The following is a 25,775-nucleotide window of genomic DNA, read 5'->3' on the forward strand; positions in this document are numbered from 1 at the left end:
TATAGAAGTTTTCCAGAATAGTCTCAACACTATTTTTTTCCATAAAAAGATTGCAGACTAAGATAAGGCATCATTATTTTTATTGCACAGTCCTGATCCACTCACTGCACTGTACAATTCCTGTTGGTTCATTGTACACCAAAGAGTGGTAAAATTACTTAAAGCAACCTGGCTGCCTAGGGGAGCTGCATGAGAATATCCTGAGCCATATTTCAAATGAAGACTTCTGCACATTGTGTCAGTGGCAGCCATAATGGTCAGGAAATTTTCCTGCCTGAACAATGCCAGCCTTATGCAATAGCCCTTCCCATAGCTTTAAGGATGACAGGTCTCAGCAGGAAGAAAAAGTGAAGCAACGGTGATTTCTAGTGATGTTCTGCAGTGATTTGGAAACTTTCCACCTTCAAGCTTTCATTTCCCTGTGTGGAGAAAGACCATGGCTGGAACTTGCACTGGTGCCACTGATAAGCTTGCCTTTATTAAACAGTTTTGGGAAATGGGAAGGAAGGGAGTGATGCATTTGCAGTGTACTGCAAAAGATGGACATGTAGAACTTCTATTTTCTCATCCCCTGTTTTAAAAATGGAGCTATACCATCAGATCAATCTCTGGGCATTCCAGAGACACACTTTAATCAGTTACTGACACCTGCAGATTTCTACCAGCATCTCTAAGTGCTGTTCCTCTATTGAGCTCTAACTTCTTCAGGTATTTTTCCTCCACAGCACCTGCAGTCCTTCCTAACCTCTTCACAAACGCTTATGCCATACAGAAACAAAAGTCTTGCACAGCCAAGAGCTCTCTCCCCTTCCAGCAACTGACTCCTTTCTTCTGAGCATCTGTGCCAATCCCAGCACAGATCTCCTCCCCCTGCAGTAAGACCAAAAAAAAGTGAGGAATCATCTTAAACACAAAACGGATGCCAAATGGAAAACTGTTGTTTCTGAGTCACTGCTGGGGTATTGAGTACTCTCTTCATATGTCTCTTATGCACTAGTCCTACTCTGACAGACACTGTGGGAAGAATATAAGTGTTATCGTTCTGGGAGTCATTCCCTGCTGTCCTCAACGCCAGAGGAGAGGGATTGAGGCAAGACAGTGTTCATTTCTGCTGGGTCATCTTAGTTGCAGAATTCAGGCTCATCTCACAGGGGCACAGGGATTTCCTGTGATGCAGGAAAGCATCTGCCCTAAGCTTCTTGTCAGCAGAACTTTAATGCACCAAAGATTCCTTTGCTTACAGATTTTTTGGGACAGACCAAGTATAACCTTTTTTTTTTTTTCTTTTCCACACTGCTAAAATATTTAGGAGTAATCTGCACTGCTGAAATTCCCAAGCATGTTTCTTTAGAAAAAATGCAGGTGTTTGTAAATGTGTCTCTTTGCTCAGTTTATTCATTCTGCTCCTTCCTTTTATTAGCAATTGGAGGGAACTTTTAAAATTATTATACCCCTGGAATGGCAAAGCTTTGCTTTGCTTTAAGAAGGTTAAAGACTGCAGCAAATACGTTCCAAACAAATTGGATATCTGTGTTTAGAAATGTGACTTGGCAAGTGGAAAACTATACCTGGCACATGACTGATTGACTGCACATTTGTGATATTATGTTCTAATTTCTTAATATGCTGACTTCAAGTGGCTTGTGGTCACTGATTACAAGTTTTACTATTCTATTCACCTTCTGATCCAGTTCTTCGTTATTCCCTTCCAATATGTGAGTTATAAACAAATATTTTAAAACACAAAATGTGATGTCATCACAGACATCATGCCATTAAGAGGTTTTGTAATCTCTTAACATCCATTCATACACACCCTGTGGACTTAGTGAAGTTAGGTTCTTTTAGCTTTCCAATTTAGTGTTGACTATTTTTAGATAATAGACTATCTTATATAGCAAGGGAATTAAGACATATGAAAAAGACAAGATAAAAGGTATATTTAAAGTTGAATACTGGTTCTGTCTGCATAAATTAAATGTTTCTGACAGAACAACACAGTATTTGCAGAATCATAGTTTGAAAGCATGTTTTTATTTCAGTTAAGAATCACTTTGTATTCCTTTGTTTTGCTAACAAACAATTAGGTACAAATCATTAACTTCCAGTCAAAATGCAGATTTAAAACCCATTTTCTACTCAGGCTGTCTGGATCTTCCTCAGTTGCCCAGAACTATGTTGCATGAGAAGGAGCAAACAAATTCTTTAAGAAATCAGCTCGTTTATTCCTCTCTCCAAGTTCAAAGTCAGTGAAGCCTGGCTTTCTTAGCAGTCAGAAGGAATAGAGAGGAAAAGACAGTTACATAAGGTATTCCTTTGATGAGTGTGTCAGTCTTTCCTTTAGTAGATTTCTCATGTGGTTTTTGTGGTATACAGTATGATATACACCATGTGCATTACCAAGTGCATTCGCTTCATATGATGACTGACGTCTGTCTCTTGTTTATTATTGCACTGTTGACACGCTCCATAAAACTAAAAGCAAGAAATTTGTCCTTTTGAAAACAAAGGTATCAGCAACAGCAATGCTCAGTGAGTCAAAAAAACCTGGTGGCTTTCTTACTTACAGTTTTTCGTGTGTATCAAAAAAGGTGAGAGTTGAGCTGGGCAGTATTCCAGCAATGAGTCCCTCACAACACTTCCTCCAGGAATCACCCTGCCAGTGCAGTGTAGCCCCTTAGCTCTCTATAGAGACCATCTGACAGATCTCTCAGGTGTGGAAATTATTCTCAGGCTTCTGGAGCAGATATCTTCTGCTGAAATTGTGTCAGGGAAGAAAGTGTAGAGTTGGTCATTTCAGAACTGTGTACTGGGAATGCCAATGAAGCAGAGAAGATAAAGTGATATCTAGTGGGAGAGATGAGAACGAAGGCAAGTCCATGAGGTATATTGCTTTTGTAGACTTTGAATATCCTGACACCAATTTTCTTGGTAAAATTGGAAGTGCCTTCACGCTTCCATTTCAGTGCTCAATTCAGTGCTCAATTAATTTGTATATTCTTTATGTGAATGTACTGTTGTGTGGGGAAGAAAAAGCCAGAAGAAAGATATTCAGGACCTGCCATGAGTGGTCATGACTATAACATTTCTAGAACAGAGCTGACCTATTGTTAGTATCCATGCTTTCATAAAGCACGGAGCTCAGACCCACAGATCCTGCAGGACCTCTGACTTTTTGCATTTGTGCTCTGCACATTCACAGCCGCGTTTCAGACTGGCAGTGGTAGATTCATATGTGTGGTAGAGCATCTTTTATCTTTCTTGTCACCACTACTGATCATGATTTTGCCAATACTTCCCTTATCTTGCTGTTACAATAACCCCAAAGCAGCTCAGGTGCTGGAATGTGCTGCACACTGACTGCCTGGCTGGGCAGTGCAGCCAATAAACCCTTCTGGATTTCAGAGCATGAGTTATTACTACAAGATATTCACAGGGCATTGGGACTTTGCCCAAGGTGAGGAGCCCTACTGAACCTGAACCTTGATGTTACCCAGAGTACTTAATATAGCCTAAAAATAATTTGGATATTCTGCTGACCAGCACAATGCAAAATCTGTGGAAAATAGTAACATAAGGACCTAGCAGCAGTACTCCAGATTCACCCAGACAGCCAGTGGTCCTTAGTTCTTTGTTTATATTCTGCTTCTTTTGTAATACAATAAATACCAAGTAACTCTTCAGGAACTTGAGATAGGGATCTGTAGCATTTTTCAATCTTGGCACAACTTGTCATTATTAAAAACAAAAATCAGCACGAGGGAATGGGAAATGAGAGCAGACAACTTACCATAGATGATCCTTCTGTTGAAGTGAAGAAAACTGATAATATCTGTACATTTGGCTTCATTGTAATTCGTGCAAGAGCCCAGATAGTAGCAGTCCACAGATTCCTCTTTTCTGCCCACTTGTCTTCAGATTTTCCCCAAAGTGAATAGAATCAGATAAAAGAGAACATTTGGCTTATTTTACCATACAGTACATGTTTTACTATTTACTCTTTGAATAATCTCACTCATGTTTGGAAAATTTCTGGATATTTTTGTATACTACAAATGTATTGGCAAATACAAAAGCTACTTCTATGCTTAGCTTATGTCCTCCAGGTGTTTGCTTATTTAATTTGCAGTGAGATCTCAGACCATGGGACTGGTGGTGGTGGGTGAGGGGACAAGTCCTTCTTGACAGGATGGATTGTGTGAGAAGCTGACCAGAGTGGTATGCATTGCTTTTGAATGCTTTCTTGCAACTTTTTAAAGCTATACCATTAAAACAAATCTCTGGTGGTGATGGGTTATGTTTGTATGTAGTGACAGAGGACTGAGAGAAGGATTTTTGATAGTTGATGATGGAGGAGCCCCTGGCAAGGAGAGAAAAGCCCTTAGTTATATATGTTGATACCATTCAGCATTCATTTCTCTGCTATGAAAAAAGATGTGTGGTGTCCTCAGATATGTAATGTGCCAAAAGCATCATAAGGGTGGCTTAGGACTGTGAGGGAACATAGTAGGAGCAGAGCTGGCTGCTCTGCCAGCCATGGCCCCAGGCTACTTGGAGCAGAAGCACTGCTGGGACCAAAATACCAACCCTAAGAGACATAGGACATAGCCAGGCCAGGGTAGTGAGCAGGTCACAAATGCTAATAGGGCAATGTGGCTATCTGGTCAATCCCACAGTGCTGGGAGGAAGGACTGTGTCAGGACAACTGCCAGCAGCTGATGGCTGTTCCTTCTATTAGTTAAGCAGGTTTTCCAAGTTTATATGTTGTTGTAGTATTTTCTTTTCCCTGGCCTCTCTCCTTGGGTCAAGAAAATGTGTAGTCTGGAGTCCTTTTGTTTAGCTCTCAGCTTGGGAGTGGGAAAAAGTTACTCATTGCTGAGCTCTCAGTATAATTTAATTTCCTGGGTCTCTAGGCTGGTGATTTATACTGGTGTCACTTAAGAGTTTTTAGCAAGAGCATCTAGGAGCTGAATTGGCAGAAATGTGATGTGACAAGGTACAGGTAAGTATTCTTTGAAAAAAGGAAACAAACGTAAACGTTACCAAGAATGTCAAAACAGAGCAGGAGCTTCCGTTACTTTGTGTGTACTTTAGTGTTATCTGTGCTCATCAGCCTCCCTGGTCTTTGGTTGTCTTTGTTTTCATTTTCGCATGAACACAATGATGGGGCTTCCAGACTGAGGTATTTCAGGCACTATGTCTTACGCAACTTGCTCTTAAGCAGCTGAGACATGGGTGCCTATCTGTGTATGACAAGGATTAGTTTATTGCTTATTTAATAGGGATCTTGAAAACTTGTTTATAACTGTTTACATACAATTTTTTCAACAATTCTGATTGCCTAAGGCTACAGCATGTTCACTGTGCTTATGCACAGCCTATAACCCCCATGTGGCCTCAGGCAAATGGAGTGGTTAAAAGATTTATGCACTGTGTGGATAAACAAAATCTGGAAGAATTTGCCTGAGGCTTTGCCTGGATTGGCAAAATGGTGTGATTTTAAAACGTGCAAATTAGTACCTGGCATTTCTCATAAAGGCTGATTTGATGAGGAAAAACCTGTGTTGGAGAGATGGTTTTAAAAGAAACCTCATTGAGGTGCGGTATGTGCAAAGTAGTTACCAGGTATCATCATGTAAAAACAACCCTCTTTCCTGGATGTAACTTAGGTAAAGAAATGCCTCAAAGACTTTCAAGAATTTCCCCAACCGATCAGTGCAAAGAACAGAGATGAGAATTTGGGGAATTTTTTTTTCTGATGGAGGAAACGAACACAGGACTGCCAAAATGCCCAGCAGGTTCTGAGCCTGTCCTGAGCTTTGTGAAGGATTTCCTGGAGCCCAGAATCACAGCGAAGGCTTCCACAGAGGTGGGGATTCTACCTGCAGCATTTTCCACAACAAAACTATAGTCAGGGAAAGGGAAAAAAGGTATCCAGAGGGTTTGGAAAGCCTTGCACACTCTTTTAAACTGCATATGAGGAGCTCTATATAATTATGACTGTGCTAGAAGAGTGACTGATTCTCTTTCAGTATAAATCACAGGATCACAGAGGTTGGAAAGGGATCTCTGGAGATCATCAAATCCAGCCCCGTGCTAAAGCAGGTTCCCTACAGCAGGTCGCACAGGAAAGCGTCCAGACGGGGTCTTGAAATATCTTCAGGGAAGGAGGCTCTCACTGGCTCAGCCTGAAGCGACCTAAAGATGTCCGCTCGGCTTTGAACGCAACACAGCAGGTAACCCCCACACACGCGCCGCGGCTGAGCGCTGGTGCAGGGCCCGAGCGCCGCGCCGCGCTGCGCTGGCGGCGGGACTGTGCCCGCGGCTCTGGCCGGCCCGCGGCTCGCGGCTGCCGCCCGCCGGATGGAGCGGGCTTCGCAGGGAGGCGGTGGCCGGGGCCTGGGCCTGGGCCCGGGCCGAAGGTGGGCCTCGCGGCCGGCTCCTCCTCCGTGAGGACGCGGGAGCTGTCCGGGTGCCCTGCGAGGTGGCGGTTCTGCTCCTCGCGGCAGCCGCTACCTCTCCGCGGAGTCTGTCGTTGGCTGTTCGTTGTTGATGGGATGGCATCAAAGCAAGAGGGAGCCGTGGGCACCTTCGGTAGCGCTCTGCCCTGCGGATGAGTGCCATCCCTGTTAGCGATTTCCTCTAAGCATCGGGGTTACTGAGGGGGATTCTACCTGCCGCATTGCCTACAGAACTCTAGTCAAGGAGAGGGGGAAAAAAAAGTATTCCGAGGGCTATATTAAAAAGTCCTTCAGCAATTTTTGTTGTTGTTGTTCCTGAGGGGAATTCATAGCACTCAGATCATGCCACTTTGCCAAATTCTTGTTCATAATCCAGAAAAAATATGCAAATTAAGACAGTCAGGAAATGTCTCCCATCCATCACTCAGAACACCTCATGTCCTCACTCTCATCTTTTCAGTTTTACACCTAAGGCGTGAGATCCAACGGAGATGTCAGTTCCATCTCTTGCTGCCATCCCTTGTTGTCACAGAATATCCCAAGTTGGAAGGTACCCACCGGGATCAAGTTCAACTCCTGGCTCCACGCAGGACCACCAGTTATATTTCCCTTTCACTGTCATTACAGAAGCATGCTCTGGTGGTTGGGGTCCCCGCTGGTCATGTGCGTTTCCATCTGTAGGCATCCATTGTTGTGTGCTTCTCTGCTTTGAGACACTTCTGTGAATTAGTTCACCTCACAAAATAAGCCAGACCAGGGCTGTCTTGCTGTATTATTACCATTTGGGCAAATTTGGACCTGACAGTAAACAAGAGGGATGACTTGTAAATTTTCTGCAAGATTGTTCCTACTGCCAATACCTGTGGAATGTCTCTGGAAAAAAACCTTTGACCAGCAATTGCTTTTCAAGTATTGTTATGTCTGTCAGTTAATCAACTAGTAGGCTATTTTATTTGGAACATTTCTCTCTCTCTCTTTTTTTTTTTTTTTTTTTTTGGTAAATCACGTCACATTAAAGCATGCAGTTTATCAATGTCCGTGTGTTTTTCATCATTACCTCTTTCTATTTTTTCATTTTATTACCTCTTTTATCACACTTAGGACTTTGTCTAGAAACAAAACCAGATTTATTTGATACGATGTACCTTTTTTTTTTTTTCCTCTACAGAAAGGATGCTAATTACATTCAGATTTCCCATAGTGACCCTTTCCTCAACTAATATCCATCAGTGCTCCTCCAGGGTTCTGAATCTTCCCAGTCTTCTGAGATGAATATCAGTAGAGCAGGAATGGTCAGCCATCAGTTCTGGGGCTCGCAGTACAAGCTTCCTGCACGTTTTAATGAAACATAACAAAACAAAACAATTTTTCCTTCTAGCAGAAATCTATCATTCATTTTATTTGAAAAAGTCTGAGTGTTTCGTTATAACTCTCACACAACCAGTGTGTCAACCAGAAACCAGTAATTTACTGATTTCTGAATGCAGAAGAAACTATTAATTTTATCATTTGTCTTTTCTGTATCACCACTGGCATATGTAAACAAGAATGTTTACTTCATTATTTTATGTTTTTTTTTTTTTTCCACTCTCTTGTACACCTCAAAGACTCTTCATTTCAGCTTCATGTCCTTAGCTCTGCTGATTAAACCTTCTTTCCTTATTGTGATTAACATTTATCACCACTGAACTTCTTTAGCTTCTAGTTCATATTTATTACCATTCATTTTTGCTTCCTTTTCCTTATTAAACGATACCCTTACTGCCAACAGCTACATTTATTTCCCCTTTGAGGTAGACTTCACTTGTGATGTTCTCTTCATTTCTCTACCAAGAGGCAACTTCTGTTCAGAAACCAGCAGTGGCAAGAAAAAGGCTGTAGATGGAAGCTAGGTCTTTTACTACATCTGAAGGTATAGATTAAATAAATAAATAAACAAACAAGCCTTCAGATGCACAAACCTATCTTCAGGTGTCCTGTGTTCACATTCTGGAGGTTTTCAGAACCTTGAAGAGCACCCTGCTGGGCAAAAGTGATCACCTGTAAGGGTTGTTTAACTCACTTCTGATTGAAAATGAATTAAGGAGAAGAAGGAGAAGCCTTATTTTGATGTGAGGAGTGACTGAAATGTGTAAAAAAGATGTCTTTCACTCCTACTTTTATACATGATCGTGTTACCTTTTCTTTTTTCTTTTGAATGTCATGACAGTCCTTGTTGCTTTCTGATCAAATGCAGTGGAAGAGATTTGCTCTTAATTTTCTGTATCAAGTTGTGGAATATAACCCAAGCAGAGCCTGCTGAACAAGAGTTGGTTGCACGAAGTCGGCGAACAGGATGAGGTTTAGGTCCAGTAGCCACCCCTCTGTTCGAGAACTGCTCCTCACAGTGCAGGTTGGATAAGGCTGTAGCTATGCCTCTGTCACTCCAGTCACCTCCAGCTGCGTCCGCTAACCTTATCTATGCCTAGTCACGTGTAGTCTGGTACTCATGTCAAATGTCTGAGTTATGACCAAAAGTTAACAAGGAAAAGAGAAGTGCCACCTCTGCCAGAAACACGGCAACCATAAAACCCATGCGATAATTAACCTAGGAACAGTCCTTCATGTTATGAGGAACTGAAAATGAGATCTTAAGGAGCCAACAGAAGTTGTACTGTTTTTCTGCAAAGTTGTGTTTTTTCATACCCTTGTCTATATCTCAGCTTGCATAACCTCCTCGCTATTATGACAAAGTGCATGTAAAAGGGGTATAAAATCAGGATGCTGGAGGACATTGGAGTTCCCCTCAGACTGCAAGCCCCCTGCTCCCCTCAACTCCAGTTTTGTGAAGTACCTCATTCAGTGACAGATGTGCCAGCGAGACAGGTTGTATAATTTTTCTTGCCCTAATTTACCTTTCCTGGAATTTGTATAACCTCACCCAACCTAATCTCCTTCCCCCCCCATTCTGCCTCCACTCCCACCTTCCTGGAATACTGATTAGTCACAGGCCAATACACTGTTTGCTTAGAATACAATAGATCATATATGCAACAGCTTCTTCAGAATACATATAATTGTTTTGGTGCACCATAGTCATGGTCTTCTTGCTCAGCAAAACAAACCAGAGGACAAGGTGAGACACAAGTGAAAAACCACCTTATGTTGGTGTAAGAGACACCAACTGATTGAGGTATGTGCACTCTTACCTGATTTGAACCAGCCTTAAGGACTTGGAGTTTCTAACTCAACATGAGAAGGTAGGGCAACAAGCTAAGATGAGGAAAGCTGGATTTAGAGCAAATAAAGAAGGTATTTGTTCACTTTACATATAGTCCAGCTGTGGAATGTATGGTTACTGATAGCTTCCAGAAGTTCAAAAAGATGTTTTACAATTTTTTTCAAGAAGGGTCCATAGAAAGCTATTAAATGCAAAAAATCTCATGAAGCATCCATCTCACAGATCAGTGTGTACTCTGAAAGTATTGTGCGCTTACTTTGTTTAATGTTTTTTGCTGGGCTTGTGCTGCTGGGCTTGTGCCATTCTCCTAGATCAGATACTGGATTTGGTGGAGCTGTATTGTGATCCAGAACAATTTCTGCATGGTCACGTGCACCTGGATCCATGTGCCTCTGCAGTCCTGTCCTGGCAAGACATCTGCCCATACCACAGCAGGTGATGCCACAGTACTACTTAGTTGCCTGTGCTTTTGTAGACTTCCTCCTGACATCCTTGAGGTTCTCTTAATAGGAATCCAATTATTTTTGTTGCCAATCTATCACTACCAAAGACTGCCCAGAAAAAGTGCTCATGCTTATGCTCAGGTTCAAATGTGAGTTACTCAGTAAACATATAGGGTGAACATTTTAGAGAAGCTTGTGACCATATTAGTATTTGCCCAACAGAAATACCAAATTCTGTGGAAAAATATACAAAGGGCTTCACAAACAGCACTTTCTCTCACTGAGTCTGAGAATGTAACTCAGAAACAGTTTCTCTCTTCCACACAACTGAGCAGAGTTTAGTTTAAGACAGAAATAGCACAGCCATGGGTAGATTCAGTGATGCTATTTGAAAACAAGAGAGAAAGGAGAGAAAGGAGACTGAAAATCTCTTCTAATTAATACTTAACAATAGTTGAGGATTTATTGACTTTTCTGTGAATTTACAGTTTCCATTGGCAATATTTAGATACACTTTCTCAGAAACTCTTCACAGCTTATGTTTAGTAATTTATGATTCAACATTTTACAAGAAACAAGGCACTAAAATGTACAGTTAGTTAGTCATCCTTATTACATACTCCGTGAGTTTCAGACATACAGCAGATTCCTCTCACTTGGACAAATACTGACTCTCTTCTTACATCTCCACCATTAGAAATTATTCATTTTAGAGCCCTACTTTTGTTGCTGTTCCTGTAGGAATAGCAAAGAATTTACTACGAAATAGTAAATATCTACCAAATAAAGATCCTTCGCAATTCTAAGGACACAGATATACCAACTGCAAGCTTCTTGAGATTCAGACCTTAACATGGGCATTATTTATCCAATTTATTTATCAGTTATAAAACAAATCAACAAAAATTGTTCTTCAAAGGTGCAGTGGCAGAAGCTACTTCTGTGCAGGGCAGGAACAGTGCTGATGATAATCAGAGGCACTAAAATACTAAACTAACACTTTATGGTGGGTGAGATGGCTGAGGCTAACACCATACTAGACAGATCAGATTCACCTCATGGCTTAACCAGGGTTGGGGCTGAAATACTGTATAGTTTTTTGGTGCAATTAAAAAGCAAAACCCAGAAACTTGCTAATAAAAGGCAAAGGAGATACTATCTAATACTCTATTAAAATATTTAACACCAGAAGGAGTGTGCACATTTTCAAGTATCTTAGGACAAATTGCTCAGGACTTAAGTGCTAGTTCTCTTTTACAATGGCTGCTCCAAAAATAATACCTCCTGTTTTATTATATTGGCATCAGAGGCAGGTGTTGATGGGATGGCAGTGGTTGAACCTTCCCACCAATATTGTGTTACATTTTGTTGCTGTGTGACAGCTGGCAGCAGAGGAGCAGACTGACAAAATGGTGCCTGACGTGGAAGTACGTATGAAGCAAAAGCATGAAACTGAATTCAGAAAAATTTGTACCCGTTGATATTCATTGGAATTTGCTGAACATTTCTGGAGACCATACAGTAGATGTGAGCACAGTGAGGCATTGGATGGTGCATCTGAGCAGTGGTGACAGTGGCAGTGGGTCACCTCTGCTGGTGCAGATTTTTACAAGCACAGGATGCAGGCTCTTGTTCATCACTAGTGAAAATGCATAGCTAACGGTGGTGACTGTGTTGTAAAATAGTATTTTGTAGCTGTGAATTTGCTCTATAAATAGTGTTTTGTGCTCTTTGTTGTAGTTTCCATGGAAATAAACAGGAGGCACTACTTTACTTTTAGAGTTGCCTCTGTAGATGCTCACTGACAATAATCACAAACACTGTACAATGCAGTTTTATATACTGCTAAAATACAGCAGAAACTAATGGTGCATAAGTCCCACACAGTGTAAATAAAGAGTGATTTCCTAATTATTCAACCACTTACGCAAGAATGACAAAGAGGAGCACCTAGATTCAAATTTCTTCTTGAGATTGCCAACCTTTAGGGCTGGCAGTGGTTTAGGGATCATATTTCCCATTCCTTTGCATTTGGGTAGTAGCAATATTGAGCACTCTGCACACACATGGAAAGATTCTGCTTTGATTTTGAGAAGATCCTCACAGTCCCCAGGACCAAAGGAATTCAAGTGCTGGTGGAATATACATGCAAAATAGGGGAAATCTCTGCAAGATTGAAAAATGGCAGTGGAGGGAGAACTGCTTGTAACAGCCTTGAATAACAACACCCTGAGTCACTGCCAAATTAAAACGAAAGTTGCTTTTTCCCCTTGGAAAAAAAAACAAAAAAACTTCTTCAAACCTGGCCAACACAATGTACAAGCATGTACGTTGTACAGACAACAATAATGCATCTAAAAATGAATTCTCTCTTAAAGCCTTTTTCCGTCCAAAGTACTGTAAAAAATACTTTTGTAAACTGCATATTTTTGTAAAAGAGGTTCTTATGTAGTAGCAAGAGTCACTTCAGGAGAAAAAAAGTTAAAGAAAACCATTATGTGATTGCTCCTGTTAAGCAGTATATATAGCATCCAACACTGGTACTGCTGGGTGCCAGCTGTACCCACGTTACGTCCAGAAATACAACCACAAAGAGAGGCTCTGAGGGCTGTGCCTTCTGGTTCTGTGTAACCTCTCCAAGTACTGGTCTAAAATACCAGGACATCTCATGTCTAGAACCTAAAGATCAGAGCTCTCATTATTTAAAATTAGACACTTAAGAAAAAAAAAAAATCCAAATTCTGTGGAAAAATATACAAAGGGCTTCACAAACAAACAAACAAACAAACAAACAAACAAACAAACAAACAAAAAGAGGGAAGTAAAAATAAACACAAAAGACCATGAATAGAGGAAAACATGAAATATTTAGAAAAATATTAAACCTATTTTTCATTTTGTTGAACTTATATATATCCATGTGAGGATTCATCAGCAACAGTTATGTTTATTTCTTTTAAGGAACTTGAAGTAATGATAGAAGTAGCAAAGATTTTACACAGAAGAGGTGAGCGTGTTTGTATGATGTATTTCCTGTACTGGTTAACCAATTCCTAACAGAAAACTGAACCCATCAGACTGAAGCTGTGGTAATTTATTGCTCTTGGTAGTTGAACATTTGACAAGGTAAAATTTTAGCTTGTCCCATGATTTGGAAGATGTCAATGTACAATCTATATTTTTTAAATTGCTTACCATTTTTACAGATCACTAAAATAACCCGCTGCAGTTACTACACCCACACTTTTTACACTGTGAGAATTTGTAGATCAAGTTTGCTGCATCATTGAGTTTTGGCCACTTAACCCCAAATTGTGTAGGGGAAGGGCTCAGGCCTCGGCCACTCTTTTCCCACATTTGACTTCCCCAGCCCTGCTCCCTGGCAGTGCGTTTGTGCCAGATTTACACAAGCAGCTGTGACTTTTGGACCAGAATGAAAATTGAGATTTAGACTTCTCTATCAAACCCACAGCAACCTACAGAAATCTGTTGGCTTCAGAGAGACTATGTAAATGTACAATGGAAGCAAACAACTAGTTGATCAGTCTATGAGAGGAATAAAAGCAAGATTTAATCCAGAAGGATTTGTTGCAATTGGCTGAGACAGAAACACAAGTACCGCTATGGTAATTTACCAATCATACTTTAACTTGCTGCCCTCTTGGTGCGATGAGGCACCTCAGCAATATGGTTAGCAAAAATGGCTGTTCCTGCTGACCCCTCATTTGCATACAAATTCATCCACCATAGTCGATTTGGTAATTGTAAAAGAGGCAGGCACTCGGTGGCAGGCAACTTGAGAACCCATGGTCCCATCAGCATCACCACATCGTACTGCGTACAGCCAGATGAGAGCATTGCAGTCAAGAAAATCAGAACAAAATCAGTGTGGGAAGCATTCTCAGAATGCTATCAGCCAACAACAGCGTGCACCATAAAGCCCAGCCTTAGAGCCCTTGGGCAAGGCAGTACTTGAAATCAAACCAAATCAAAACAAATGCATTTTGGAAACTATTGTTGCTTTATTTGGCAAGAATTTCTCATTACACCTCATTTTAGATAGAAAGTTTGAGGTAAGGCAACATTTGGATTGGACATCATTGTTCTTGCAGTCAAGAGGTCAAGCCTCTGTATTAGGTCAACAGTGATGACTCCCAGCCTGCCAAAATTTCAGTGCTGGCTTAAATACCAAATCCTTCACATCACCTCCCTAATCTGCATTTGGAGTTTCAGTATGTGACAGTATGTACAAGGTCTTTTTTCAGATAAATGGAATTTATCACGTGTGTGTCAATTCAGTCCATAGGTTTGGTATTTAGAAGCTATAAAGCCAAGAGTTTCATTGAGTTACAGGACAGTTCTGTAGGAATATAAAGGTGCCTAAGAGGAGAAAGGAATTTCAAGCAAAATTCAGTGAGGATAACAGGTTAAAATTTTCAAAGTCCAAAACCAAAGAGAAGTCAAATTTTGCCTGCATGTTACACTATGGCACAGAATGCGTAGCGGGCCTTTATATAGGAGAAACATCAGGTCTGTTTGTTGCTCAGTACAACATTCCATGGTGTAACTGTATGGAAAGATATGGGTTTTGTGCGTGACCAAATTATAGGCAAAGCATGAAGAGCTTATATGTCACCTCATTAGCACTGTATGAATAGTGAGCTACAACTAAATTGGATCCAATGCCAGTTCCTGATTGAGGACTTCCAAGAACAGCCCCTTACATCCGAGAAGAAATATCTGAACGCTGCTGGAATATAATCCATCTCAAGTTGTGCTGAATGCAAACCTACTTCTCTGTTGCCAAATAAGTTTGATTAATTAGGTGCCCCAGCACTCAGTCAGAAATTGAAGCACACAACTATTCTGCAGCTGGACTGAATAACAACAAAAAAAAAGAAAACACACACACTCTCAATCAACATTTTTTTAAAAAACACATTATTTAATTAAGGACTGTCTAAAAATCTATCGTGCTCTATTTCTATTACATTAGAGTTCTTTCCCTAAATATATGTATTTATATAGTGTAGCTTTTTTTTTCTTGCCAGCTCTTCTGGAGAAGCAACAGATTTTTGCTAAATTCTATTTTACTGACTTCCCCCCCCCCTCCCCCCCCCCCCCCCGTGGCTGTTTTAACAGGAAAAGTGAAGACTGTGTGGTGGAATTCTTTGACTTTTGTGACACAGCTCTAAGGACAGCCAGGAGCTGTCCTCACTTGTTACTGTACCAGCATTTTATTTTATTTTTGGCTTTGTAAGTTTTTAATTTGCTCAGTCTTATTAACATGACTAATAATGTTGTGGGATGCCTAATCCCCTCATCACCAGAGCAGCAAAATCCTCAGGGCCACAGCTAGGAGTTTTTTCTTTCATTATCCAGAAATCTGTCCACGTTTCTATATGCATTTAAGGCAATCAGCATTTTTTGTGTGTGTGTAATTCTGTGACAAAACAAAAAACCAAACCCTACGAAGCAAAGTTCCCTTTAAATCAGCAGCTCAAAAGTTATTCTCTGATACCAGATACAGAGACCAAAGCTTACTTTCATTGTTTCAAGACATTATTTTTCTATGCTTACAGACGGCAACAAATGGCATTCTTTCTTTCCATTAAATGTACAGAGTTGCCCTTCGTAATGATTTTTTAAATATTAACTGTTGCTGCACATTATCCTACCATCTTGTTACTTGGCTTATTTTATTAGCGTTAGTGTATTAATTTTAGTACACATTAGTACTTGATTTGCACAGAAACATTTCTGAATATCTAACTAGAGACAAAGTTCAGGAAGAGCAACAATGTGTGAGTTTTACATTTGACATTAAGAAGATGAAAATTCAAGTGAAAAGGGAGCCAATTATGAAAACAAAGCCTTAGGTGAATCAGTGCATCATAAAAACAGCTTTGAACAAACAAGCTCAAAACACAGAATCACAGGACTACTTGTCATGGACTTCACTTGCCTAAATAAAAATATTATTTTAAGATTCCCATGTAATTCACCCACCTCCAAAGTGACAATATTTATTGTGTAGGAGTTAATGATTTTAGCATAATCATGTAGGTATGATGCTCTGAGCACAAATTCAGAATAAATGGGAAACATTAAAGCGTGAGAGTGGAAGAAGGAAGAGGACACATTATTAAATCCACTGTAGCTACAATCGGTTAAAAATATCTTGAGAGGCTGCTCACATTTAGTTCTGCAAACACACCAAGATAACTCATCTTTAAACAAAGTTCAGGACTATCTCCTCAGCTGCACCAGATGTGGTATAACTCAGGAAAACGTAGCCCCAAGCCTTGCATTTTGCAGGGCTGCAACGAGACAGCTGAGCCCTGCAGACTGAGTGCAGAGTGATGCCTGCCGTTGCATGAACCCCTGCAAATGTACCAGAGAGCTGGGTGCATAGCCCTGGCAAAAGGCATCCCTGCAGTGTAGGAAGGAGCATCATGGAGAGGGTTTGTGTTAAGCAGCAAGATCCCTTGCTCCAGTGATTGAGCTTTGGAAATGAAGGTTATATCTTTCAATTTAAGGACTGTAACTCTGTAACTCCGGGGTTCAGAACAAGTATACACACCAGCATTTCCCACTTAGTACAGTCTGAAAACATGCATACTTTAAATGACTTTAAAGCAAAAATAAAACAATCTTTTGTGAAGAACGTTATCACTTTTAGGAGTCAGGACTACCTTTATCTCAAGTACCACGAGGTACTTTCTGGATTACCCCATGCTGTCTAGGTCTGAATTGTCTCTCCATTTCTGCTCTTTTCACAGTACAGGAATTGTGTCCATTCGTCGCCTTTTGACACCTTAGTGCACATGGTTTCAATGCCAGAGTTTCAAACAACTTTCACTTAGGAGGAGTGTGGAAGGAATCAGAAATGTCATATGTCTTTTCTGGATAGTGCCTAAGCAATTGTCATAACCACGCAAGTAACTGACTCACCTTCCAGGTTACAGAGTACAACCCCAGAATACAAAGGTCCTCACTACCATTCACTTCTTTTCTTTGCCTCTACTATCATTGTGCATCATTGTCCTACCACACAGTAATGTTTCCATTCAGCAGAATAAAAAGTGTCCATAATTATCTCCTCTTTTGGAAGTGCTGTGCTTCTTTCACACAGCCAGTTCATAAGAAAACTGAGTTACCTGACAAAAAAAATATGCTTTCAGATTTCATACATCATCCTTCTTTTTTTTTTTTTCCTTTAAAATCCTACAGTAGCCCTACAAAAACTGCCTTTATTTTTTTTATTCCCCTCTGTCAAATAGAATAAGTTGCAATAAATCATTTCCATTGTGCTTGCTTTGCATGTTGAAGGGAGCAATGCATGTACCACAGTGTTAACCACTGTGAGCACTGTGGTTGATAATGGCAGTGCTTGCAAAAATGAATCACCAGCAGGGAAAGCAGTTCAAAGGAGGAAAAGAAAACCACCCACTAAAAAATCCAAAACCAATACCAAAACAAATTGCACCTGCAAGAACATCCAGGAAAGAAACAGGAGTGCAGCTGGGAACCAAAGGATGTTTTGTACCAAACCTCAACTCATATATGTTAGTTTGTCTGGATGTGCCTTTATTCATTGTGACTTGAAAATACTTTAGAACAATGGAATACTTGGGATTTTCATTGAAAATTTATGCCTTTGTTCATTTTTTCTCACCACTTCAAAAGATGGTTGTACACCTTCCTACAAAACAGTTTTTCACACATCAGAAGTTCTTACAAATGAATCTTTGTGGAGTTCTGTGTTTCACATTTCTTAATCCTTGCACCACTAAAACAAATGATTGCTGGAGGAAGGATAACCTTTATTTGTGTTTTCCTACCATCTACTATTCTGGGCCCCCACCTATGGGGGCTTTCATAGGAATGTTTTTGTACAAATTATGCCCATCACCCCTCAGTGACAGCAAAGGCAAGAAATACATCACCTTAACACACACAACAGAATAAAACAGCACTCCAAGACAGGAATGACCCCCCTTTCACTGCTTCTCACCCAAAACTTTGGAAAAGATAACAAGTCTGACTTAGCCTCTTTTGTAGCTAGTTAGCTGCTATACCATCAAGTATCTCAGGGGGATACAAAGGGAGATTTTGCCAATGGGATAGGTGACTTGCCACATTTTGAGAGCTTTATGAATAATTAACTAGCCCTTCCCCTCACAATGACTCCAAGGGAGCAGCACACAGCATTGGCAGCAGCAAGCATCCCTCCTATTTCAACATTCTACTTGAATACAGGATAGTCCTGGAAAGGAGAGGACAAGTGGCTTCTGGGGAAGAAGTCACCTTCTTCACAACTTCATAAGGGAACACGAGGGCCACTCCACAAACCACTCTCTCAGCCAGCCAGCCAGCCAGAAAACATCACCGTTGTTCTTCACAAGCAAAGCACTCCATTACCACAATGTTCCTTTTGCTACTTCCTTCATTTTCAGATCTTCTACAAAGAATGGTTAAGGGACTGTATATTAACCAAGAACAAGTTCTGTTTTGTTTTTCTGTGCCCTGGTGTAACAATCTGAGCATTGCTGTTAATCACCTTTTCTCTCAATAGGAGAGGGCAATTCTAACCCCTGCCTTCATTCAGGAAATGATGAATATGAAGAGACAAAAATCAAAATAAATACCGTAACCAGATGTTCAAAACTTTTTTTTTTTTTTTAAAGAATACTCGATGTATGACTGCCCAGAATACCTTGAATTTCAAAAGGATGCCAGGGTATTCTGCGAGGGGAAGTTACACAGGTCAGAATTACCTACAACTGAACAATTGAACTGTCTTCCCCTGGTAGATTCTACCACTGTTGCCATAAATGTTAAAAATCAAAGTGTCTTCACTATCAGCTGGGCACCTATTCTGTCACTGTACATTCACATTAAAAAACCCTCTTTCCAGTGTGCATTACTTATAAATGTGCTCAGTCAGATTAATTCTGCCACTTTCTGTTCTACGGTGAATTAGGAAAGGGTCTGTTAAAGGATGATACAGGCCATTCTTTTGTGATGGTCTGCAATTTTCTCTCCCAATACATTTTCTTTTTATTTAGCACTTCCATTTTTATCCTGTGTTCCTCTTCAGCCATCTCACACTCTCTTTCTATTTGCTGTATTTTTGCCACATGTACTTCATTCATTTGGATTAACTGCAGTTGCAAAATTGACATTTGCTGATGATGTTCTTCCTCGTGCATCTTTTTCAGAGCACTTTCCTGAGATGCTTTGCTTCTGTAGTTCTTATCTGCTGCTATTCTGACATCAGAACACGAAGGCTCAGGCTGGGAGGTACCTTCACACACTGGGAAATGTATCAGCTCTTTCTCTTCATCACAAAGTTCTCTATTTGAGACAACAAATGACTCTGCAAAAGATAAGAAAAAAAAGTATTATAGTATCCCCCTCTTTTCCCTCGAGAAACATAGACTGTGACAATAAAGTTACAGAGATGTATACATCTAAACCTTACACTTCTGTAAACAGAAGACAGGAGCCACTATATAATGCTGTTCTGTTACAGAACACCAAGGGTATGATGATTTGAACTGAACCACTTTGGGCACTGTCAGTAGTCCTCTATGGCTGTAACAGGAGCTCAGAGAACTAAAGCAAATATGGGCATCTGTAAGTGGGCATCTAAATTTAGGTGCCTGAGCCTGGAGCTGAACCTTAATGCAGATTTTTAAACCAAATATCTATGTGACAGCAATAATTTTACGAAAGAATGGCAGGTAAAGAGCTGCATCTATATCAACAACAACAGACTGAGGAAATACTAGGAAGTCTGCTACTTACTCCTTCTTTATCACTGTGCATGCCAATAAACAGTGTTGTATAATTTTTAGGAAAAAAATTACATAGTTCTCACTTTGAGAAGGTTCTATCTGTTCCTTGAAGGAAAAGAAACTATTTATGGAATAAAACAGTAACCACTGCAAATATGGCTCTCAAAATGCATTCCTTCACAAATCCAAATTACCACTTACGGTAAATACAATGAAATTACTGATGTCTTTTTAGCAAGAACAGTTTTCTGTGTATGTTCCTATGTTCCTGACAAAGTAAAGCCCACAAGAAACCAATATAGGTACTCTCCCGTCTAGTCTTGTATTATTCCTTCTCTATATGCTTGCCAAACAAAGAATATTGTATCCAACCTTTACAGACGTGCTATACTTCAATGTGCACTGCAGCGTCACATATAACTCTATAAACAATAATTAATTTATTGTTTATTGTAACTTATAATTAACAGTAATTAGTCCTTCTCGAAAACAAATGAGGGAAGACCTGCATAGAACTCTTGCAGCAGATAGTTGTCTATCAATTTGCTGCTGTTAGGTTTTTATTTATGTATTTATTTTTTACTACTTAGATCTTTTCCCAACAGAATGATACTTTATTAAAGGATAAAAATATCTGATGCTTGTTATGAAGCTTAAGATGTGTCAATAACTGGCTTAGAAGACAAGAAAAAGACGAAAACCTCTGTTTAACTCTTGAGGGAAATACACAGAGTCTTGTAATATCACAGCTCTGAAATTACTTTTCTGGAACCAGCAGTCACAGCCAAGTGGATAGATTTAGACTACTGAATGAGACTCAGCAGCAAAACCACAGACAAAAGAAAATGACATGCACCATCACAATAACATTTATACCTTGACTAGAAGCATCAGGCTGATATTCAGAATCTTCCTCTGGTGGGCTCTGCAAAAAGTATATTTGCTCAGGCATTATGCTGGCAATCTTCTCCTTCCCTATGATGTGAGTATTTATAAGTGGACTAATGCTTTTTACCTTCTCCCGCCTTTCATGTGCCATTATCTTTTTTGTCCGTGCTTTGATATTTTCCCAGCATTTCTTTAACTGTTTGAAGTCTCGCAGAGATACACTGGGCTGTGAATTATATTCATGTGCTAATGCTTGCCAGGTGCGTTGTTTCAGAGCAATAGTCCTCGCATCACTTTTTTTACACTCAAGTACATATCTGTACTTCTCCACTAGTGCAAGCAGCACACTCTTCTCCACTTCTGAGAAGTATTTAGCAGGCTTTATTATTTCGTTTTGCATTTTCTACTGTTTCTCCAAGAAGCCAGAAATCCTACAAAAAAAAAAAAAGAAAAGGTTAAAAACAAAGAATTAGAACACCCATTATAACTGGTTACAGTATCAAGAAACTGTTTCAGCAAAACAACTGCTAAATATAACCTTTGATTCCAAAACAATTTTTTTACTGGAATAGCTTGTGCATAGTTCTAGAGTAAATAATAAAACATTCAAGTTAGATACAGTTTAATTGTAAGTTGGCTTCTACTGCTAATTTGTGTGACTGCACAGTTCAACATAAAGTATACGATAATAGGAAGATACTGCCTGTTATAATCTGTGCCTTGATGCAAAGCATATAGTGTTTAATTTACTTAGTAACTTATTTTTAATAACTTGTTTCTCTATGCAGAGAGTTTTCAAAATCCTGAGCTATGGAATACGTTCCGAAATCCAGCCCTTGATAACTCCTGATTGAAGTCTAAAGCCACCTTTAGCAGGTTTGTCTTTCCTTGAATACACCAAAGACCCTCTTCTGTCCATACTGAATGCATACAACTGATTTCTCCCTTCTCTCTTTTCTGTAACATTTGGAAGTTCTCTGAGAAATGATAGTATGAAGTTCTATTTTGAAAGACTTCTGTCAGTTTGGTTCTTTCCCATGTTCAGCCCTTCTTGACTAATACCCAAGAGGGAGCAGGGTCTTCACCAGGATTATGATACTGAGAGAAGACAGAGGTTGCAAGAAAACATGAACTAATTATGAAAAGTAACTACTCTGAAAGTACAGGTCACAGAATCACAGCATGGCTGAGGTTGGCAGGGCCCTCCTCTTGGTTCATCTTGTCCAACTCTTGCTCCAGCAGGGCCACTCTGAGTAGGGAGCCCAGGTCCACATCCAGATCTCTGCATACAGAATCATTGAGTAGTTTCAGTTGGAAAGGACTTTTAAAGTTTATCTAGTTCCAGACCCTCTGATATCCTCCACTAGACCAGGTTGTCCAAAGCCCCACCCAGCCTTGAACACTTCTAGGGATGGGACACTCACAGTCTCTCTGGCAACCTGTTTCAGAGCCTCACCACTCTCATTGTAAAGAATTTCTTCCTAGTATCTAGTCTTCTAGTTTTAAATCATTACTCCTTCTCCTATCACTATATTCCCTGAAAAAGAATCACCCTCCAGATTTCCTGTGGGACCCCTTTAAATACTAGAAGACTGCAGTAACATCTCTCAGGAGCCTTCTCCAGGCAGAACAGCCCCAGCTCTCTCAGCCTGTTCTCATACAAGAGGTGCTCCAGCCCTGTGATCATTTTTGCGGCCCTCCTCTGGACCCACTCTAAAAGGTTCATTCTTTTGCTAAAAGGAGGGAAGCTCCACAAACCCTCCGGGCACTGCTCAGCAAAGAAGAGGTCCTTCACACTTTACCGCTGTGCAAGCATGTGCATCACTATTCCTTATGATTTCATAGCTAAAAAGAGCTTTGGTCTCACTCAGACCACTGCTGTAGGCTTACACCATGTTTAACTACCACTTGTCTTCTCAAGCCCAGGACTTAAGTACAAAACAGGAAAAGCGCAACTGATACCAGAGAACTCTCAGCTAGGAAAAAAAAAAGAACAAAGCAGTGCTTCCATGAGTTGTAAACATAAGACCAGAATGAATGAATTTTCTAGTATTTTGCCCACTGTTTCCACTACTTTTTTCACAACATTACCTGATGACTCAATAGATGTCACCATCATACTTCCTCTTTTTCAGTCCAAATATTTTTTCTTAGCTGCATTGCACTAGCATTCTCTTTGTGCCATTCTCATAATTCCTTTCCTCAAAATGTGTAATACTTAGAGTTATTCTCACCTTTCCATGACAGCAATAACATATACACAGAAAGCTAACAGACAAACTACTACCAGAAGTAGTAGCCTGCTGACACTGCGGTCTTCAAGACTGTTGAAACCACCTATCTGCTTATTCCCAAAATTTGTAGCCAAAACAGGCATGTCCAAGACTCCCTTCTTCAGCTGCTCTTAGAGCTACATCCCCAAGGTTTACACAAGAGGTCACAGATACCAGCGTTTTTAACACCTTACTTGCTAATCCCACAAACAGGGTCTAAAAGGGATGATGCTGTTTCCCACTGAGGCACGTAAATCCTGCTTCTAGCTTTGAAAGAGTGCGAAAAACTCAGACTGAAAATGATTATATTTATGTGTAAAAAATCCCTTTAATTAGCATAACAATCAATTTTTCAGCTTTGGAAATTGAGTTCAAAAGGTTAAACTTAATAATACTTGGATTTCTGGATTCCAGGTGCTAAAGGTGCTCAATATTTGGCTATGGAGACTGACAGATCACCTGATGTCAGTGAATATTTAAAACACTTTCAGATGCAACTTCATACATGTTCACACCCTATATATAAGGATAAAAGCTCCTCTTTCATAGTTGGAGACATTGCAAACACTGAAGCATCACTTTTATACCCAAAGTATCACTTATTGCTATTATTTTTATTGCAATAGCATCTAAGATCCCCAGTTAGAAGCTCAAACACTGCACAGTTACAAATGGAAATGTAGGCCCTGGTCTGAGAAGAATACAGTATATTAGTCTTTCCCTCCTTCGTATACATTCCTAGCTATTCTTCCTACACATACACACTGTGCCTGTATCCCTTCAGTTAAAAATCTAGGATTATGACTTAGGATACATAAAAGAACTCAAGAACAGCTAAAAGCAGTTTAATGTGCTCAATAGAGGGAAAAAAAAAAAAAAAAAAGCATTTCCTGAAGATTCTTTTCAAGCTGTAGTATATTTAGCTTGCTTCTTTCAATAAATTTAAGCCCATTTTCAACAAGGTGAGTTGAAAGCAGTCTGAGATGCAAGAAAATTTAGAGCACTGAGAATGTGCTGCATGTATTCATATTCACCTTTTCCTTTGTGGATATCGATCGCCTTCTAACAGCCCACTGGCTGTGGAATATAGGAAAGGGCTCTCTCAAACTCAGATCATTTCTATTTGAGGCTGAAAGATGCTCCCAAGACATATACCCAGGATATAATTTAGCCTGTTTGAACCTGTGTTAAAATTGAACTTGTTTACCGAATATAGCAGTAAACAGGACTGTAGGCATATCAAGACAGTCACAGTGTAAATTCTAAAAAAGAATGGAAGGTTTCTCAGACTCAAACAAGTGCCCAGGTTGTAAGGCTGCACTGTGCTGTGAGGAATTACTTTGTCATAATTATCTTCTGCTGGCATAGCTCTATTCACAACTTGCATTAAAACAAATCAGTGTCCTAAGTACTTCTCTCACACAAATTTTTATCTAAAAATAACAAAAACATCTCCCAACTCCTGATAAGTTGAAGCGCTGTGTGGAATTCTTCTCCTGAAGACTACAAGGTATAGACTATGATCTGCTGGAAGAATACCTTGGGGAAAAAAATTACACAAGTAAAGAAGTGCATGTATGCTTCTAAGTAGGTCTATACATATTATTTTGCTTGCACGCATTCAGACCAACTCGAGCCAGTTACAAAGAAGCCCATTTAAAGGAAAATCCCTTCATGCTGACATGCGTGAGCATCTTCAGTCCCCGAGGTATTTATTTAGCCATGAGAAAATGCAAAGAGGAGGTGACGGTGGAAGTCTTAAGCCAAATGTGAAGATTACTGTAAGCAAAACGCAGATAACAGTTTGCTAGCAAACTGCAGCCGCTCACAGTGTGAATATGGAAGTCATTTGCCAACGCCAACAGGCTTACTATCAGAAATAGCTAATGGGAATAAAAAAAAAAAATCTATCCAACTTAAATTACAGATGAAGCTTTAAGAATAATTGGCAATTAGCAGCATTGGAAACTAGTCGATGTCGTACTTTTCAATGTCTGAGGGTGAAAGGCACGGGAAACGCCGCGACCAAAGGCAGCCACAACAACAGGTTTATGTTTCATGTGAATGACAGAACCAGCAGCAAGCAGCGTCCTTCCTCCTCTGCTATTTGCCTTCCTTGCAGCGCCCATCAGGGCTCCAGGCCCGACCCTGCGAGAAGCGGCACCGGCGGGGAATGAGGCGCACGCTGCAAACACCAACGCGACACGGACGGAAACGCTGTCACGCATCATCAGTAAACAGAACCTGTTGAGCGCTTTTATCCATTTTAATACTAATTAATCGATGTCGTGGTACAAACAAGCGAAATCACCTATTGGTTAAAATTCACCGTGTTTCGCCTACGGACTTGCGACGCATTGTTAAACTACGTAACATCCAACGTTGTATTTGCCAAACGCAGATAGAGATATTCTAAACGGGTCATCCTGCTGCCCGCGGCCATGCAGAGCCGTCGGTGCGAAGCAAGGTGATGGATGCAAGTCGGCATCCCTAACGAGCGCCCGAAATCCACCCCAAAGAGCCACAAACAGCCATCCTACCAGACTCTCCTGCACACGAACTTCTCCCACATCAACTCCAGCTCGCTTCCGTCTCCTCGCTAGCTCCTCTTCTGCTCGGCTGAGGCAGGAGAACAGCTCCCAGCTCGACAAAGGAGAACGCTCCACCCAGGGCGGACATGCAGGCTG

The 25,775-nt window shown here is 40.4% G+C and overlaps 1 protein-coding gene across 2 annotated transcripts; it reads right to left on the reverse strand.

Annotated features, from left to right (window-relative positions):
* Positions 1-17,693: 17,693 nt before the first annotated feature.
* On the reverse strand, positions 17,694-25,765 carry MSANTD3 (Myb/SANT DNA binding domain containing 3). 2 transcript variants are annotated; one of them, XM_031589094.2, is made up of 4 exons: positions 25,629-25,765; positions 20,943-21,246; positions 20,804-20,852; positions 17,694-19,506 (listed from the first exon to the last, which is right to left on the reverse strand). In XM_031589094.2, the coding sequence occupies exons 2-4, from the start codon at positions 21,213-21,215 to the stop codon at positions 19,097-19,099; spliced, it is 732 nt and encodes a 243-aa protein (XP_031444954.1). In that variant the 5' UTR covers positions 21,216-21,246; positions 25,629-25,765; the 3' UTR covers positions 17,694-19,096. The 2 variants fall into 2 exon arrangements, with proteins under 2 accessions (XP_031444954.1, XP_031444953.1); XM_031589093.2 differs by having other exon boundaries at positions 20,804-21,246.
* Between the last annotated feature and the right edge of the window lie 10 nt (positions 25,766-25,775).

Source organism: Phasianus colchicus, chromosome 3 (genome assembly GCF_987193195.1).
Source record: "Phasianus colchicus chromosome 3, bPhaCol1.hap1.1, whole genome shotgun sequence".
NCBI lineage: Eukaryota > Metazoa > Chordata > Aves > Galliformes > Phasianidae > Phasianus > Phasianus colchicus.